We start from the raw sequence: 18,870 nt of genomic DNA on the forward strand, positions 1-18,870 counted from the left end.
TTCTATCCTCAACCCTGTCTCTCCTCTTTTTTCTCTAAACAACTGTGTTAACTGTATGAAATGAAGGTGTTAAAATGGAGTATGTATGTACGTAGTATTGTACTAATCATTTAATTTATTTAGCTAATTATCATAATTTTTGCGTATTTTGTGATAATTGTTAAATAAATAAAATGGGGGTGCATCAAATTTGGTAATGAAATACGTAAATTTAAATAAGCAAAGATTTTAACATTGATACTAAATAATTATTTCATTTTTTAGTTCATTAGTTACTCATAATTTATTTCAAACATCTACACATATAGGAGTTTAAAACTCTCAGTTCACAAAATAACTATATAGTCTAAATTCTTCATATATAAATACGCAAATCAGGAAAAAATAATATTAATGACAACCAATGTTAAAATAAACTACTATACTTAATGAACTAATAATTGAAATAATTATTTACCATTAATGTGATGATTTTTTGCATATTTAAATTTTTCTTCACAAATTTGCTGCACTCCCATTTGATTTATTTTAACTATTGCATTTCTTCTTAAAAATAATTAATACAATTAAACACAGTAAAAAGTGAAATACTGTAGGAGATAGAAGGTGGAGGAGAAGTTATACTGGAAGATGGTTTTCTTTTCTTAAGGATGGTCTATTTGTCAATATTACAGCAGTATGGAAATGTTTTATAAAATTTATTCAGTGACCATTTTCTTCAAAACTGACCCATTAATTTCCACAACTCATTTGTCATTTTAAGAAAAAATGAATAACAATTCCACGTTCTAAAATTTACAGTATTTTTATCAGTCTTTGATATCTTGATATACTCCCCTTATTCAGAGAAATTTATAAAAAGTCCATGACTAATATTAATTTTAAATAAAGAAATTTTTTCTTTCTTATATCTCATTCTATATTAATAATACTCCATTATAATTACATTTTTCTTCATATCTTTCTTTTATTTTAAAATAATCCATTAAAATATGTGCAATTTAAAAATGAGTCATTTGTAGGAGAGCGGGATGGTAACGAACCAGCAATAGTCAACATCCTGTTGAGTGTGTCCACACTAATTACCTTCTAGAATAAGAGCATCTCCAATAACCGGCGTCACCACCGCGACGCCGATTTTTCGCCCACGCCGGTTTGACGCCGAACCATTGGAACCGGCGTGGGCGAAATCGGCGTCAAAATCGGCGTCAAAATCGGCGTCGCCATGCCGATTCCCGCGCTGACGCCGGTTCCGACGCCGATCCTCACGGGCGCCATTGTGCGTCCCGGATCGGCGCTAAACCGGCGTCGGATTTAAATTTTTTTTTTGTTTTTCGAAAACACTATATATACGCGCGTTGAACCTCATTTTCATTCGCACCACTTGTTTTAACGAGTACTCTCTCTCTACCTTACTTTCTGTACAAGATCAATAACGAGCAATGGAGAACAACTACGAAGGTACTCCAGTTAATCCCGGAGGATGGTCTCAGACTCCCCCGCCTCCCGGTGTAGGGTCTCAGACGCCCCCGACTCCCGGGGCAGGGTCCCATACTTCCCCGGCTCCTGGGGGAGGTGGTTGGCCTCCGATGAGCGGGTACTACAACATGTACCCGTGGCAGCATATGATTCCGGGGTGGGCACCCGGCATGCAGCCCCCTATGCAGATGATGCCGGGGTGGGCACCCGGCATGCAGCCACCGGCGCAGCAGATGATGCCACCGGCGCAACAGATGATTCCCCCGGCGCAGGGGACGCACGGGGGGACAACGCCTATCGGCCGACTTTTGATTTTTCCACCGGTTCTTTGCACACATCGACCCCAATGGATGCACAGTATACGGAGACCTTCTCCTTAGCGGACTTGGGTTTTGATATTAACGAGGTTTCGGAAACTCTCATTCAAAGCCAGGGAGTAGGGCGGGGTAAGAAGAAGGGCAAGGCGAAGAAGGTCGGCGAGTCGTCGCAGCCCCAAGCCGAAATCCGGGGCCGGAGGAAGTGGACAGACGCGGAGAACGTTGAGGTTGCCAAGGCGTGGGTGAGTGTCTGCGACGATCCTCTGGTTTCGAACAACCAGAGGATCGTCAACTTGTGGGCCAAGATAGCCGCAGCCTACAGGGCATTTTGCCCTGAAGGGAGACCGTGCACCAGGGAGGAGGTCCGGAAGTGCTGGGACCGAATCAGGGCTGACGTCTCTCGATTTTCGAGTTTGTACGCCAACGCCCTCCGCATGCAGACCAGTGGCCAAACAGAGGAAGACTGCAGGAGAATTGCGGAGAGAGCCTACCCCGATCCGGATAAGAAGTACTATGAGTTTACCTACTGGAACTGCTACGTTGTGCTCAACGAGTCGGAGAAATTCCGGGCAGGCGTCGACGCTGGCTGGCCGAAGAGGCAGAGACTGAACTATACCGGAGATTATAGCGGCAGCAGCGGTGGTTCGTCAGACCTCCCTGAGACGGCCCAGGAGGTCCCGACTCCTCGGTCGTTCGGTCGCCGACCTCGCCCGGTTGGGCAAAGGCGGGCGCAGCAGGTTGCGAGGGGGGGCACCCCGAGTTCCCAGGACGTCCATTCGGCATCCCCCCTCGGCAGGTCTACCGAGGAGCTCAAATTCTTCGCGCGCCAACAAACGCGCGCTCAAATGGTGAAGACCTTAGCCGACTTCCAAGCGGCGGTGGACCCCGAGGTGAAGGATTTTCTTCGTGTATTGCTCCAGAGCCAGCGTGAAGAATTGGAGGCGATGAGGAGGGACACCGGCGGGAATAGCCGCGGCGTAGGTGGCGACGGAGGCGGCGGCGACGACGGTGAAGAAGCGCTGGGCGACGACGGAGACGAGGACGACGGCGATGAGTGATTTTGTTTTACTTTTTTAAATTAATGTACTTTTTAATTTTTGTACTTTTTTTTATATTATTGTACTTTTTTTAAAAATTAATGTACTTTTTAAATTTTAATATTATTATTCGAATTTTCCGTATTTGTCTCGTAAATTAAATTCCGTATGTTGATACACGTGTAAATTAAATTATATAATTGTTATTAGTGATGTGGATAGGTAGTGTGAAGGCTATGTGAGGGCTATTTGATGTCCAGTTGATGTGGCAAGCTGATGTGACAGGAGAATTGTAGTGCTGATGATGTGGCAGTGTGAAGGCTATTTGACGGCTATTTGACGTCCAGTGCTATTGGAGATGCTCTAATCCTCCACACGCCTTTGCAACGTGGCATCCAGAGCATTTGCCACGTGGAAATCGGCATCTTCATACACGCCCTGCGCCACCGTTTGCAGCTGTAACATTTCCGTCAGCTTAATTACGCAAAGCTAGCTGGCCCCATTTCGTATATATTCAATTACTCAAGTCCATACAACGCTGTCTGTCCCTTAACTATTATTTGATCACTATTTGAGGGTCTCACTATCCTTTTTTCCTCCATCCCTTAACTAAGGGACGGAAACTGCAACGCTCCATCCCTTAACCGTCCCTTATTCCGTCCCTTAATTACTATTCATTCAATTTCATTTTTTATTTTTTTTTTCCAACCCAATTCAATTTAAACAAACACAATTCATTAAAATTAAAACAACATTACAGCATAAAATAAAAATACAACTTAAAATTAAAAAAAAATATAATTAAAATCTTAAAAAAATAAAAATGACATAATTTAAAATACAATTTTATATGGACATCCTTGAATGTTTTATGTTTCACTTTCGATGTGGGACAAAATCATTCTTGGATGTCTCTATAAAAGAGAAACAATCAAGAATGATTTTGTCCCACATCGAAAGTGAAACATAAAACATTCAAGGATGTCTCTATAAAAGAATAACAACCAAGAATGATTTTATCCCACATCGAAATTGAAACATAAAACATTCAAGGTTGTATCTATAAAAGAGAAGCAACCAAGAATGACTTTGTCCCACATCGAAAGTGGAACATAAAACATTCAAGGTTGTCTCTATAAAAGAGAAGCAACCAAGAATGAGTTTCATAAATTCGCAAGCCCATTAAATATATGTGGGCTATTACGAATTTCTTATATTTAATTATTTGTAAATATTGTTTTTAAATATAAAAACAATTTTTATAAATAAAAAGTTTTTTTTTAAAAAATTCGATTTTTTTTAAAAAAATGATTTATTGCGTCATCCGTGACGACGCCCACTCGCTGGCCAGCGAGTGGGCGTCACGCATGCATCGGGGGCGCGCCACGTCGCCCAGGCGCGTGACGGGCCGGCGCGTCCCTTGTCTCGCGGATGCAGGCTACGGGGTTGGGGACGGGCTACGGGACGGGACGAGGGTCGCAACGCGTCCAGCGGCGGAACCGTCCCTCTGGGACGGAACGCAAGCCCCGCGCGGGACGCGTAGTGGATGCTCTAATACACCATGTCCCGTCACGCAAGAAATCTCTTCAAATTCAAATCCACAAGCATTTCTTCCATTTTTAATAGAACCACTCGTTTCAACTCATCTCTGTTTCTCACGAATCGTTTGCGTTTTCACCACAAAAAAACCTTTTTTAATTATTCAGCGGTTATTGTTCCAAGAGAAAATCTGCTTTACAGTCGTGCGATGGCAACTCAGTCGACGCCGCCTAAATCTATCCATGAATTCACTGTGAAGGTATCGATTTCGTTGATTTCAGATTGACGAGCTAATTTATCTATTCTTTTCTTAATTTGATAGATGGTGGGATCTTACTATTTTCTCGATTGAATTGTGTTGTTGTCTACTGGTGATGGATGTTCCAAGCATGAATTGGAATTTTGAAAGGCAAAGTTTGGTATCGAGCCATATTGGAATTGTTAATTTAATGTTTGATCTATAGGAGAAGGTTGTTGGGAGAAAATTAACCGAGGCCATTTGAGATTAAAATAACATGTAATTAACCACTTCATTAGAAATAAGAAGTGAACCATTTGACGGGAAAATCGGGTTTATGGGGGAGTTTACACTAAATATTACGTAAATGTACCCATTTTGTTATCTATTCCACAAATGGGAAAAACGCCAACCACATTGGCGTTTTTATTAGTAAATACGCCAACGCCATTGGCGTGTTTTAAGGTAAATACGCCAACGATGATGGCGTTTTATACTTGTGCCGTATTTTGGGTGTATGCTCTCGGATTGTAATTACGATTAAACACGCCAACTTGGTTGGCGTGTATAAATAAAAAAACGCATTTGTAAATGGCGTGTTTTCTTTGTTGAAACGCCGAACATATTGACGTTTTGTAAAAGACGCCAACCGGAGTGGCGTATTTACTTAATCATGAAAAACGCCAACCTGAGTGGCGTGTTTAATCAGACTGATATACCAGGTGTTCCTCCCCCAAATCGCGAAAACCTCACAACACACAGCCTTCGCGATTTCTCCAGCTGCGCGCCTTCTCTCCGTGATTTCGGCCTACATTCATCAATCGGTGCTATTCTCCCCCAAATTCATCTATTTTATTCGGTTAGTATGCTTACCTTTTACATAATTATAGTAATTGGTGGATAGCTAGGGTTTGTAATGGGTTGTGAATTGAGTAGAAATATTATGCATTTTGGATTGGTTGAATGATATTATTGTTGATTATTATGTTGGATTGTGTTGGGTTTAAGTTAATTTGTGTATAAATTTGATTATAAGCCTAAACCCTAGGGTTTTTATAGCTAAAAAATTGGGCAAATTGTTTTGATTTATGTGGGTTTTGGTTGATTAGTTTAGATTGTTAAATTTGTTTATATTGTTAGGTTTGTCAAATTGAAATTGGACAAATTGAAAATGTTAGGTTAGGCAAAATTGAAATTGGTAGGTTGGGCGAATTGTTAATTGAAATTGTTAATTTTGTGTAGGTGAATTGGTTTATGATTTTGAATGTGCAATGTTGTGTAACTTGCTTATTTGATGTTGGTGTTCAATTTTGTGATATTGGATTAAATTGTATCTAATTATTGAAATGGTTTATGGTTGGTTATTGTTGAATTTGGTTTATGAAATTGGATTAAATGTTATGGTTGGTTATTGTTGAATTTGAATTATGTAGGTAAATTATGGCATCATCTTCAACCTCTCGTCGTCGGCTTGCATGTGGTCCTGCGGATCCATCTGTATTATATTTTCAGAGACAACACGTCTCTAACAACATATGGGCAGGAGTTCCATCCGAAGATGTACGCTGCCGACGATTTGAAGGAAAAATTTGGGATGTTCCCATCCAGCAACATGTCTTGGCAATAGTGGACCAGATGGGGTTTGGGGGTATGTTAAGGTGTGGTAAACCAAAAGAAATTGACCACCATCTTATCACAGCTCTGATTGAACGTTGGAGGCCAGAGACTCACACGTTTCACTTTCCAGTCGGTGAAGCGACTGTGACACTGGAAGACGTGGAGGTCTTATGGGGCCTGAAAGTTGATGGAGAGGCTCTGACAACTTACATCCCCCCGACGGACGCGGGATATTGGACGGACAGGTGTATGGATTTTCTAGGATTCATACCGGAAGCATCCGAGTTGAAGGAAATGGCTTTTAAGCAGACGAGCTTATCGCGCCAATTGAGGATTGAGCTGTCTAATGACCACGAACACTACATATATGCTCAGCGGGCTCGTATCTATTGTCTGCTATTACTTGGTGGTCTGATGATCCCCAACGCCACCGGAAATAAAATTCCGTTCTTCTACCTACACTTTTTCATGGATATAGAACGGTGTTCTACATATAGCTGGGGTGGGGCGACGCTTGCTTGCTTGTACCACAATTTGTGTGAAGCGGCCGTTGGTAAGAGGACGGATGTAGGGGGAGCCTTAACTCTATTACAACTTTGGGCTTGGGAGAGAATCCCAAATATTAGACCGAGGATGCTAGATCCCGTGCATACAGACTATCTACCATGTGCAAGCGCGTAAGTTGTTCATTAATTGCGTTTTTAAACTTAATGTTCATCAATTTTCGTGTTCTTCGCTCATAATTTAAATTTTTTAGATGGAATGGCCCGGCGTCATATGTAAAAGCACCCGGACATTGTGTTGAAAATTTCCGAGATCAGTTCTCCATGATGCATCCTAATCAGGTACTTCATATATTTATAAAATGTTTTTGGTTTTTTGTTTTTTGTTTTTATGGAAATTATTTTGAAAAATTTGTATCACATGTAGTTTATTTGGAGGCCTTATCTCCACCGGGAGTTGCCGGAAAGTTGTGATGCCGGTCGTCCTATATGGATGTCGATCACAACGCTTATTTGTTGGAATCTGGCTGAGCCACACCTGCCACACCGAGTGTTGCGCCAATTCGGGATTGTCCAACCGTATATCCCGGATCTCCCCCGGTTCCACGGTTCTGATTTTTTGAAACAGGATCGCCGTGGAAAAGCTGGTCGGAATTGGGTTCAATGGCACGCCAATTATATACAGGAGTGGGACAACAGACACTTTACGATATGGACTGATCTGGAGGACAGTACTGAGCCTGTTGCAACGGAAGAATATATGAATTGGTTTCGCCAGATCACTGTGGTGTATTTAACCAAACCCGGCGTGCATGCTGAAGAGGGATTCCACGAAACCGCATCTTCTCATAACTTTACGGTACATTATTTATACTTAACTAAACCCTGATTACTTATTCAAATTCATATTATGATATGTACTTAACTTTGAAAAATTGTAGGTGGAGACGCTTCACAAAATACGCCACTTTCTAAGTGGCCGAGCTGCGACAGGACATTTCTGTCCGGATATGGAAACCATTTCGAGGATGGTTGAAGAAGGACTGCAGATATCCGGGGAGCCTCAGCTGATGGACTACCCTCCTTCGCAGCGCTCTGCAATGGACGTGGACGTACCCATAAGGCAAAAGGCAAAACGACGAACCAAGCAGAAAACCGTCCGCGGAGAGTCGTCATCTCAGTTCGTACACGACTCCGATGACGATTTTGAGGACCCACCTCCACCGAGCTCTGCACTTCGAGGCCGTCATTCTATTAGCCATACCGGTGGTACCGGAGAAGATATTGGCCTCAGTGATGTCCCCGCTTCTCCACCGCGGTCGTCTGTGCAGGAGGATCTTGAGAACGCTGTTGTTCAAGATACTCCTCCCTCAAGGATCCCTAGATCTACATCTACTATTGGGAAGGGGATACGGCGTCTGTTTATGCGGAAACGTCGTGACGATTGAACTAATTTGAACTCTTGATATTACTGTAATTTGATATTGATGTTTTTTCATTTGATTTGAACTCATTGATTTTAAGTCTTTATGATTAAGTCTTTGGATGTCTGAATTATTATTTCCTAGTAGAAATGAAAATGAAAACAGGCAAATAAAGAGATATTGGCGTTTTTGTGAATGTAAGTCTTTGTGAAAAACGCCAATGCTATTGGCGTTTTTAAGTTAGTTTATATTTTGCCCGTTTTTTCTACAACGAATGCGGACATTCTGAACAAACACGCCATTCCCGTTGGCGTTTTTAATAAGACTCCATTCCCGTTGGCGTGTTATTTAAAAACGCCAACGCCATTGGCGTTTTTAAGTTAGTTTTTTCTTTGCTCGTTTTTTCTACGCCGAAAGCGGACATTCTGAACAAACACGCCAGTCCCGTTGGCGTGTTTAATAAGACGCCATTCCCGTTGGCGTGTTATTTAAAAACGCCAACGCCATTGGCGTTTTTAAGTTAGTTTTTTCTTTGCTCGTTTTTTCTACGCCGAAAGCGGACATTCTGAACAAACACGCCAGTCCCGTTGGCGTGTTTCAGCAATAACACGCCATTCACGTTGGCGTTTTAAAGTGAAAAGACGCCAATGAAGTAGGCGTCGCTTTAAACACGCCACTCACATCGGCGTGTCCTATAAAAAAACGCTCCCACAGTTAGAGTTTTTAATCATTTCATCATTATTCAATATATAAGTACATACAAATATTACCCTATACATTAGTCCAAATCTTGCTAAATACAGAAATCCAATATTACACAATGCATACGTTCAATTGTCTCGCCTTTTCCGCGTAAAAAAGCTACGGATCCCCTTCCCGATTCTGGCGGTTGAGAGTCTAGACGGAGGAGTCTCTCGCACAACGACATTCTCTAAATCAACCCCAAAATATTCGTCTCGCACAGAAGACCGAGGTGGAGAATGTGGGACATCACTGAGACCGATGTGTTCGCCTGTACCACCAGTGTGGCTGACAGAGTGACGACCTCGAACTGCAGATCTTGATGGAGGTGGAGGCATAAAATCGTGATCGACATCATCAGTGTGACTGACAGAATGACGACCTCGAACTGCATATCTTGGTGGAGGTGGAGGCAAAGAATCGTCAGCGGCATCATCTATCAACTGAGTATCCATCCTTGGTGGAGGTGGATGCATAAAATCGTCAGCGGCATCATCTACCAACTGAGTATCCATCCTTGAATGAGTATTCGGGCAGTTGCGCCTGTCGTGACCTGGTTGACGGCAATGTTTACATCGGCGTCGGGCTCGTGGCTGGTCAGCTTCACGGACATCCATCTGATTAGGAATCCTAGTAGTACGGTATCGACCGCGACTTTTAGGCATTAACTGAGCTCGTGAACATTGCAAAGTCCATTCAGGCACGGCCCAATAATCTTGGTGTCTGGGTGGATTGAACACCGTAGAATATTGGTGTACCCAAACACTTGTGCGGTATACGGGATCAACAAGCGACAGCATGTTGTCGTTTCTAAAACGCGCAACTGCCGCTGCATGTGAACATGGAAGTCTCCACATCTGCCACTTTTGACATTTGCAGTGCGAGTCCAAGTACTTTACCTTCCACTTATTAGCGCCCTTTCCACCAATTCGACGCTTTGTTCGAACCACATAATGCCCTGCAATTGTGTTGGGTGCTCTCACATTATGCAATTGACCTTTTGCATCATTTTTGCACACCTTTTCATGCGCCCACGGGGTAAGTGGTGTGGCACACTGTGTTGATGCAATTGACCGGTCATTGAACCATTCTATTGTCCTCCAGAATATCATATCAATGCAAGCTTTAATTGGGAGTTGTCTTGCGCCTCTCAACACATTGTTGTAAGATTCCACCATATTAGTGGAAACCTCACCCCATCTTTTGTGTTTGTCATACGCCAGATTCCATTTTTCTAACTCCACGGCATCAAGGTACTGCAAAGCCTCGTTGTTGACGTTTCGAAGTAAACGACGTCTGATCTTAAACTTGCGCTTCTTGGTAGCAATACCAATTTTCCAAACAAGTCTTTTGACCATGATACCTTTGTGATTCTGCAAAACATTCTTTCTAACATGTACCAAGCAAAATCTGTGATGACCCACATTGGGTTCTTCTTTCCATATGGGAGAATTCATTGCATCTATGATTCCCACATGCCTATCAGATATGACACATATTTCATGCTTTGCTACATGAAGTCTAATGCGTTCCATAAACCAATTCCAACTTTCTTTGGTTTCCTCATCAACAATGGCATATGCAACAGGCAAACATTTCTTATTAGCATCAAATCCAACGGCAATAAGAATTTTACCTCGACATCGTCCACGTAGATGAGTTCCATCAACCGTTAAAACTGGTTTGCATAGTTGAAAAGCCTCCACAGCTGGTCCTAAAGCCCAGAATACGTACTTGAATACCTTGTTCATACCATTGCTTAATATGTCATCGTGCATCCATTCCACAATTGTGCCAGGATTTTGTCTTTGCACTTCATTCAAATAAGCTGGTAAAACTTTGAACGACCACTCCCATCCACCGTATACAAGCTCAATCGCTGTCCTCCGAGCATACCATGCTTTCTTGTAACTAACTTTGACATGAAATCTATTTTCAATATCCGCCACAATTGCTTTTACCTTGTAGCAAGGATCGTTTTCTATCTGATGGCGAACACTCAACGCTATCATACCCGACGAAAGATTAGCGTGGCCATTATAGTTACGATCCCCCATGCAAGTATGAGCAGTGCTGAACACTCTAATTTGCCAGTGTTCATCATGCTTCCTCAGTGTTGCTCGGCACTCCCACAAACATTTAGGTAAGGACGTATCTTTCGGATTTCCCTGTGGCCACTTACAAACTGCATGCCATCTCTTTCCTTTACTTTCAACAACTGTATATTGTCGGATTTTTTCCAAATGCCAATGAGTCACAGCTGCCTTCAATTCCAACTTCGTTCTAAATTTAGTATGCAAACCGGCATTGGTAGGATCCTTTTCACTCCAATAATGCACACTGGGATCATCACGCTCAAAGTTTTTGGGATCAAAACTATCATATGGACCTGGTAAGGTGCGAAAGTAGTTGATTCCAGGCTGTGGGAACTGTGGAACTACTCTTCCTCCAACTGCCCTTCCACCAACTGATGTTTCTCCAACTGCTGTTTCTCCAAGTGGAATGGATGGTCTTGAAGCAACAAATTGTTCATCATCCGACGGATCACCATCTGAGTCTGTACTAACCGTGTCGGAATCTTCAGAATTATAAGGTGATTGTGGATCAAGAAAGTCGGCTTTATCAGGACCTATTATGTCCTCCACCACATCACAATTGTCACGATCCCCTAAATGCACGCCTCCAGCTTCAAAATCTTGTGTTGCAGCTAAATATGATTCTTCGGCTCTCGTAGACGTACCAACATCAAAATCTTGTGTTGCAGCAAAATATGGTTCTTGGGCTCTCGTTGACGTACCAGCATCATAACTTATGACATGATGACTATGATGTTGAGTAATTGCCGAATACTCAACATATAATTCAATTACACCTCCAATAACCATACTCTCACTAAACATTAGTTGCATGCATACTTCTTCTAGTTGAACACCTATAAACGTGACTCCGGATCCAAAGCATATAGTACGTTTCCATATTATTTGAATATTGTTTTCATATATGCTTATCCCCATCCTTTCACAAATTTTTTCCACAAGGTCATCGTACGAAATTGTTTCATCCAACATAATGAATCCTTTAGCAAAAGGAGGATCATACGAAATAACTGCTCCGGGAATTATCTTTCCACCCCAATATAAATTGACACACCACGTCATACTATCTGCAATAATGTAAAACACAAATAAATATGTATTATTTTTACATTCATCATTATGTAGAGTCAGCCAAAAAATTGACAAAATAATTCTATTAAATACACTACAATATGTATTATCATAACAATCCATAAAATATACTATAACATATAATAGCATAACAATTGGTCAAAATATTTCCATTAAAATATATACTATCATAATAATCCATCAAAATATTAGTGTACCCATAATAATTGGTCAAACTATTATATTAATTACACTACAATATATATTATCACAACAATCAATCAAATATTGGAAGACTAATGTTTAGAAGAATGAGTCTAAAATTTGATAGACTAACCGATTAGAAGGACTAATGGTTGAAAGAATTAGCCAAATTCAAAATATCCACGCTTAAATCCACCACCGGGTCGACCCGAGCGAAAGGTTTTTATGCGTTTGGGAAGGGTTTTCGCGTTTTGGGGAGGGAAAGTGTTTAGGGTCGCGATGTTGGGGAGATCTGATAAGGATATGGTTCAACAGAAACACGCCGCTCAAATTGGCGTTTTTAAGAATAACACGCCAACCTCAGTGGCGTTTTTATTAGTAAATACGCCTACTGCATTGGCGTTTTATTAATTAAACACGCCAACTACATTGGCGTTTTAGCTTAAAACACGCCAATGAAGTTGGCGTTTTTTACCGCCGCTGTATTTGGCGAAAATACACCTCCAATACGACGCGAAGATAAACGCCAATGAGGTTGGCGTTTTTACTAATAGAAACGCCAATGTGGTTGGCGTTTTTCCCATTTTTGGAATAGATAACAAAATGGGTACATTTACGTAATATTTAGTGTAAAGTGCCCCATAAACCCGATTTTCCCACCATTTGACAGCCAAGATAGCCAAGTAAGGTTTTAGCTCTTTTTGGAAAGAAGGTTCAAATTCTCTTTTTGAATGTACTTCATAAATTTTGTTTCCATTTTTCTTGTCAATCTGTATTGATAATACAGTTTCCCGGAGGGTGTGCGGTGCCTAAGTTTCCAATGTGTGATCATTTTTTAAAAACATGTTATAAATGTATGGGTGTTCAATTGTTCATAATATGGTTTAAAATGAGGGTTTTTCATCATGTCTACTGTAATTACAATCTTGGATTTGTTTGTGCAGGATGCCAAAGGGAATGACGTGGATTTGAGCATTTACAAAGGGAAAGTCCTGCTAATTGTCAATGTTGCATCACAGTGGTATGTGTTAAGTTCAGATGAAACTTTTCTCTGCTGTAAATGCAAATGCTAGCTTCATAATTTCTAGCTTGACTGGTTATGCTAAAAAGAGTGTCTTCACAGCTCAATCAATCTATGATTTGTTCCTGTATTCTCATTTTGCATCGTGAGATCAAGTAGATAATTTGAATTTTATAATTTTGTCGAGATTTGGTTTTTGCGAAGGTATGTGTTAAAAGAATCAGAATCTCCTTCTGTATATTGTGTAAACAAGATGATGAAGTTTATATTTTTCAGTCTTTAGCCATATGTCTGCTGGATTATGGTTGCTTGACTGATACATCTGGAATATTTTTTCCATTAATGATATTGGGACCTCTTCAAGTTGGTCAACATGTTCGTTATATAGCTTCTAGTATACAAAACCGTGTTCATGTTTCGGATAAGTAACTGAATTGTGCGCTATTGATGTGTCAGTGGCCTGACAAACTCAAATTACACAGAGTTGACGAAGCTGTACGAGAAATACAAGGATCAAGGTATGATCATGTTTATTTTTGGTTCTGAGTGCTTTCCTTTGGATGAGTTGATTTCCTTAGCCATTTAAATTTGATTATCTGTCCTCCTTGCTCTTGAGACTAGCAGGTTTTGAGCTGGTACTAAGAGATATATATTGTGCTAAGTTCGAATATATATAGTCATAGTATTTATTTCCTACTGTATTATTATTTTGTTATAATAACTTAGGTTTGGAGATATTGGCATTTCCTTGCAATCAGTTTGGTTCCCAGGAGCCGGGAACCAATGAACAGATTCAGGAGTTTGCTTGCACTCGTTTTAAGGCTGAGTATCCAATATTCGACAAGGTATGAATGCCCATGTTTTTAATAAGATGGCAGCCATTACTCCCTGTTTTAGGGGAAACAGGTTTAGTCTTGGGTTACTAGGCTGAATTATTTGAATTTTAACTTGTCATATCATGTCAAGCAAACTAGAAGATGGGTGTTTACCTGAAGAAGTAAAGAGAGAATTGATTGATGATCGAGGAAAGGGGTGTTGGTGTAATGTCCGTTTTTTTTAATTAAAGGGTGTTTGCTTTTTGTGAATATCTTGTTTAAGATATGGTGTGGTATGTTTTATTTGTTTTACATTATTTATGGGTGTGAATATTTAGTTTATGGTTTTTGAAAAGCAAATTAATATCCTAATTAATAAATTAAATATCTCTCTCTCTCTCTCTCCCTCTCTCTCTCGGTTCTCTCCCTCACCCCACGATCTTCTCAACCCCCCCCCCACTCCCACAAAACCGATATCTTTCCCTTCCCAATCACAATCAATCATCGGTTCTCTCTTCTCCCTCACAATCTCAACACCGGTAAGCTTCCTCCCTTCTCCCTCTCGGTTTTTACCTTCTTCCATTCACTCCCTCTCATCATCTTCTTGGATTCCTCAAGGTGATACCCTCCTTCGTCGTGAATCGGAGTCGTAAGAGGAAGTAAAGCTTTTACACTACGTTGAACTATCCGGGAAAGGTAATACAAGGCCTCAACTCTCGTTTAATTCGAAAAACATGCATGTAGGACGTTTTGGGAAGGTTTAGATGCTGAATAGGTTTTGTGATTATGTGTTGTTGTCGAGCATGTTTTGTTAGTAACTGACAGTGGGTTCCGACCCCGTTTTGACTGAGCAAACGATCTCCTTTTGGTACGAAATTTTAACCGTATAAACTTGGATGTGTCTTCGGTGTGGTGTGTAAATTTCAGCTTCATTGGATGTCGTATGATTTTACTATGATTTTTTGCAAGTAAACTGCGCAGTTCTGCGTGTGGTGTGTTCTGGGTGATGTTTGTGTGTGCTTTGGGTGTGTTTCTGAGTGTTGTGTTTTGTCAAGCATGTGGGTGTGTTTGGCCAAGAGATGGCTCGGGAAAATCAGTGTTTGGTTCGAGGGTTTCGTGTGTGTTGGCCGAGAGTTGTAGGGTTCGGCCTAGGGCAGTGTTGTGGAGAGTTTTGAAGGGATGACCCAGGTGTTTGGGTGTGTTTTGGGACGTAGGAGGTGTGGTGTGATTGTCGTATAGGGTTTGAGAATCGGAGGTTGGAGGAAAGTGAGTGTACACTGGACTGTGCCGAGACAGGTGCCGAGCTGTGCCGAGACAGGTGCCGAGCTGTGCCGAGACAGGTGCCGAGCTGTGCCGAGACAGGTGCCGAGCTGTGCCGAGACAGGTGCCGAGCTGTGCCGAGACAGGCGGCCGAGGTGCCGAGCCAGGCGGCCGAGACGGTCGGCCGAGGTGCCGAGCCAGGCGGCCGAGGTGCCGAGCCAGGCGGCCGAGACGGTCGGCCGAGGTGCCGAGCCAGGCGGCCGAGACGGTCGGCCGAGGTGCCGAGCCAGGCGGCCGAGACACCGAGCCAGGCCGAGACGCCGATCCTTTTTCCGAGCTTTTTCCGAACCTTTTCCGAGCCAAGTGAGCCGTTGCACAGTAAGGGTATGCCAGGAGTTTGAGTGTTGTGTGGTGTCGTGTGCGCGTTTTGAGTACGTCGTATGCGTGTCGGGTGCGTGCGGGGTGTGTTTTCGGGCGTGTCTTTGTGTGTTTGGCTTATGAGATGTTGTTAAGTGTGTGTTCGTGTAATGTGCTAGATGTTGAAGTCGTCCACGTAGGAATCATGCATTGTCGTTTAAACATCGTCTACCCTGACTCTAATCATGATTTATTTATCTTTCAAAAGGGTGATCTTTTTCGAGGAAAGTGTGGTTGAAGGGAACTGTTTTAAAAGCTAAGCAATCGAGGTGGGCTTTTCTACCCTACTTTTATGTGGGTTATCTTTAAATACGGACTTTGTTCCGGAAATGTTTATGGAGGTGAACTGTTTGTCTTGCCAATTGTTTTGTTTTGAAACCTATCTGAAGTGGTTTACCACATATGTTTAATCGAATTCGGGTCTGTTGGGCTGCGAACCCTCAGGCTAGTGTACACGAGACCGGGAGCCATCTGAGAGCAAGTTGGCCGGTCTAGTTGACCTGGGGTGTGGCCACGCCCCTTGTCATGGTTGGATCAGATAGTGTATGATAGTGGGAATAAGGGTGGCAATATCTGAAAATGACTGCGCAGTCGAATTTATGAAATATATTTTGTGTACTTGGGTTACTTTCTTACACTTAAAACCCCAAGGTTACACTGATGTGGCATGACAAACTATGATTTTGGCGTGTGTCCACTGAGTGCAATAAGTACTCAGCCCTGCATGTTGTTTTCTTAATGTGCAGGTTGAGCGGCGATGGGGATGACGGATGTTGAGCAGTGAAAGCCAAATGAGTGTTTTACTTGGTCTTTTGGATGGTGTCGTGTCGTCATACCCGGCATCATCTGTCTTTTGGTCTTTTCCGCTGCTTTGTAATCCGATACATTGTTTTTATTTAACTCTGTTTACATTAACTTTAGAAATGTCTTCTTAGTACAATGTTTGAAGTGAACTTCTTTTTAATAAATGCTTTTGGGTCAAATATTCCTGTTCTCCCCTTTCTTCCCCGCTTCTTTATTCCTCCCCTAGTCGCGGTCCACCGTACTTCCTATCCTTAGGAAATGCGGGCGTGACAGTTGGATGCATGCAGGTGGAGGTGAATGGGGCGAATGCTGCTCCGATATACAAGTACATGAAGTCTGTGAAAGGAGGGCTTTTCGGAGATAGCATAAAGTGGAACTTCTCCAAATTCTTGGTGGACAAAGAGGGTAATGTTGTCGATCGCTATGCGCCCACCACATCTCCTCTCAGCATAGAGGTAAAGAAAGAAACATTGTCTGAATTTGTTTTGTGGGATTATTACTATTGAGGTTAAAGAGTCTGAAATTGGTTGGGGTTTGGTTTTTGCAGAAGGATATAAAGAAGCTCTTAGGTTTGTGAATGGGGTCCGGCTTATCGCCAATAACGACCCCGGAGTGAATAAGCAGCACCATGTGTTTGCATATTGATGTACTATTACTTTCTGGGGTGGGTTTTGCAATATTCCTTTTTCTGTATACTCATCTATTGCTTTCTACTTCAAATAATACTTAATTAATCTTTGTGTATTCATGGGTTTAATATTCTTGCATTGTGTATTTTAGCCTTTGAAATCTAAGAATCGCAAGGGAAAAGAGTAAGAGTAATTTTACATGTAAAAATATTTGTGAACAAGACACTTCCAAATAAGAGGGAGGGAGAGGTGGCTAGAGATGCCCACCGGTTCCGGTTCCGGCGGTTAACCGCCGAACCGGAACCGTGGCCATTTTCCTGAACCGGAACCGTCGGAATTCGTGTTGCGGTCCGGTTCAGGTTCAAGGTATTTCGAACCGGAACCGTCACCGAACCGGCGGTTTCGGACGGTTCGGAACCGGTGGAACCGCCGGTTCGGGCGCGTATATCAAGGCATGGGTGATGGGGCCGACGGCGGCAGCTTTTTAGCTGAAAAACCGGCCGGTTCCAGCGGTTTTTGGGACTTGAACCGGCGGTTAACTGACGGTTAACCGTGAAAACTGGCGGTTAACCGCCGGTTCAGTGGTATCCGGTTGCGGCGCGAGACACGAGGAGACATGGCGCAGCTTTTGCAGACGGTTTCGTTGACCGAACCGGTGGTTTTGTCCCGGAAACCGGCGGTTTTGCCCGGAAACGGCGGTTCCGGCGGTTTTCCGCCAAAAACTGCCGGTTTTCCGAAAATTCAATTTTTTTTTAAAATTTCAAATTCGAATTCTTCCATTTCCCCACCCCATTTTTATCTATAAATACCCCCCTCTATCCTCATTTACATTCACCCCACTCTTGTGTTAATAAGAGTTTCTCTCTTCAATCTCCCAATTCTCTCTCTTTGTCTCCAATTTCTCATTTGTGCTATTGTGCTTCCATTTAGTTACGCAAGTGCTACTCTTATTACGCATTGTTATACACTTATAATTGTTCCCGTAGTTCTATAAGTTGTCTTCCTTTCTCAATTGCTAAAACAAAAAAAATATATTATTCCATATTTCTACATAGCAATATGTCTTCATCCCGAGAAGGTCGTGTTGATAAGGGAAAGGGAAAGGCCAAGAGGCCATCTCGGAGATCCGTTATTGATGAAATTTCTCAAATGAACATGGATGAGTGGCAGGTTAATATTTATTATCTACTAATTTAATTAATTTTGAATTACATTACATTATTGTTCATAATTTTATTTTGTATTTACAATACAAATATTATTTTGTAGGCTCGAGAAGAGCAAGATGTGGCACATGCTATTGCTCTCTCTCGCTCTCAATACCAAGGCGATGCTTATGCTGGTACCGGTAGTGGTGCTCCCGGTCGCGGTGCCTATTCCCAACAAAGTCCAACCCCTGTGAATGTTGATGAAGACGATGATGATGATGACGACGAGGAGGAGGGGGAGGAGGTAGAAGAGGTTCAAGAAATGCCACCCCCACCACCACCAAGGAGTCGGCGTGGTCGTAGTCGTGGTCGTGGACAACCTCCTCACCTCCTAGACCAGCTGAAAGGTCTTTAACCTCAAACATCATGGTGAAAACATTTCAAGAAGGTACAAGATAGTAACGATCCTAACACTTATAATGTGTATTGCAACTATTGCGAAAACGTATA

At 42.2% G+C, this 18,870-nt stretch overlaps 1 protein-coding gene across 1 annotated transcript; it reads left to right on the forward strand.

The window, feature by feature from the left end:
• Nucleotides 1-4,445: 4,445 nt before the first annotated feature.
• On the forward strand, nucleotides 4,446-17,160 carry LOC121769914 (probable phospholipid hydroperoxide glutathione peroxidase). Its single transcript, XM_042166697.1, has 6 exons — nucleotides 4,446-4,631; nucleotides 13,211-13,287; nucleotides 13,744-13,805; nucleotides 14,014-14,132; nucleotides 16,871-17,038; nucleotides 17,131-17,160. The coding sequence occupies exons 1-6, from the start codon at nucleotides 4,581-4,583 to the stop codon at nucleotides 17,158-17,160; spliced, it is 507 nt and encodes a 168-aa protein (XP_042022631.1). The 5' UTR covers nucleotides 4,446-4,580.
• The last annotated feature ends 1,710 nt before the right edge of the window (nucleotides 17,161-18,870 follow it).

The sequence above is a fragment of the Salvia splendens genome, chromosome 16 (assembly GCF_004379255.2).
Source record: "Salvia splendens isolate huo1 chromosome 16, SspV2, whole genome shotgun sequence".
Classification (NCBI taxonomy): Eukaryota; Viridiplantae; Streptophyta; class Magnoliopsida; order Lamiales; family Lamiaceae; genus Salvia; species Salvia splendens.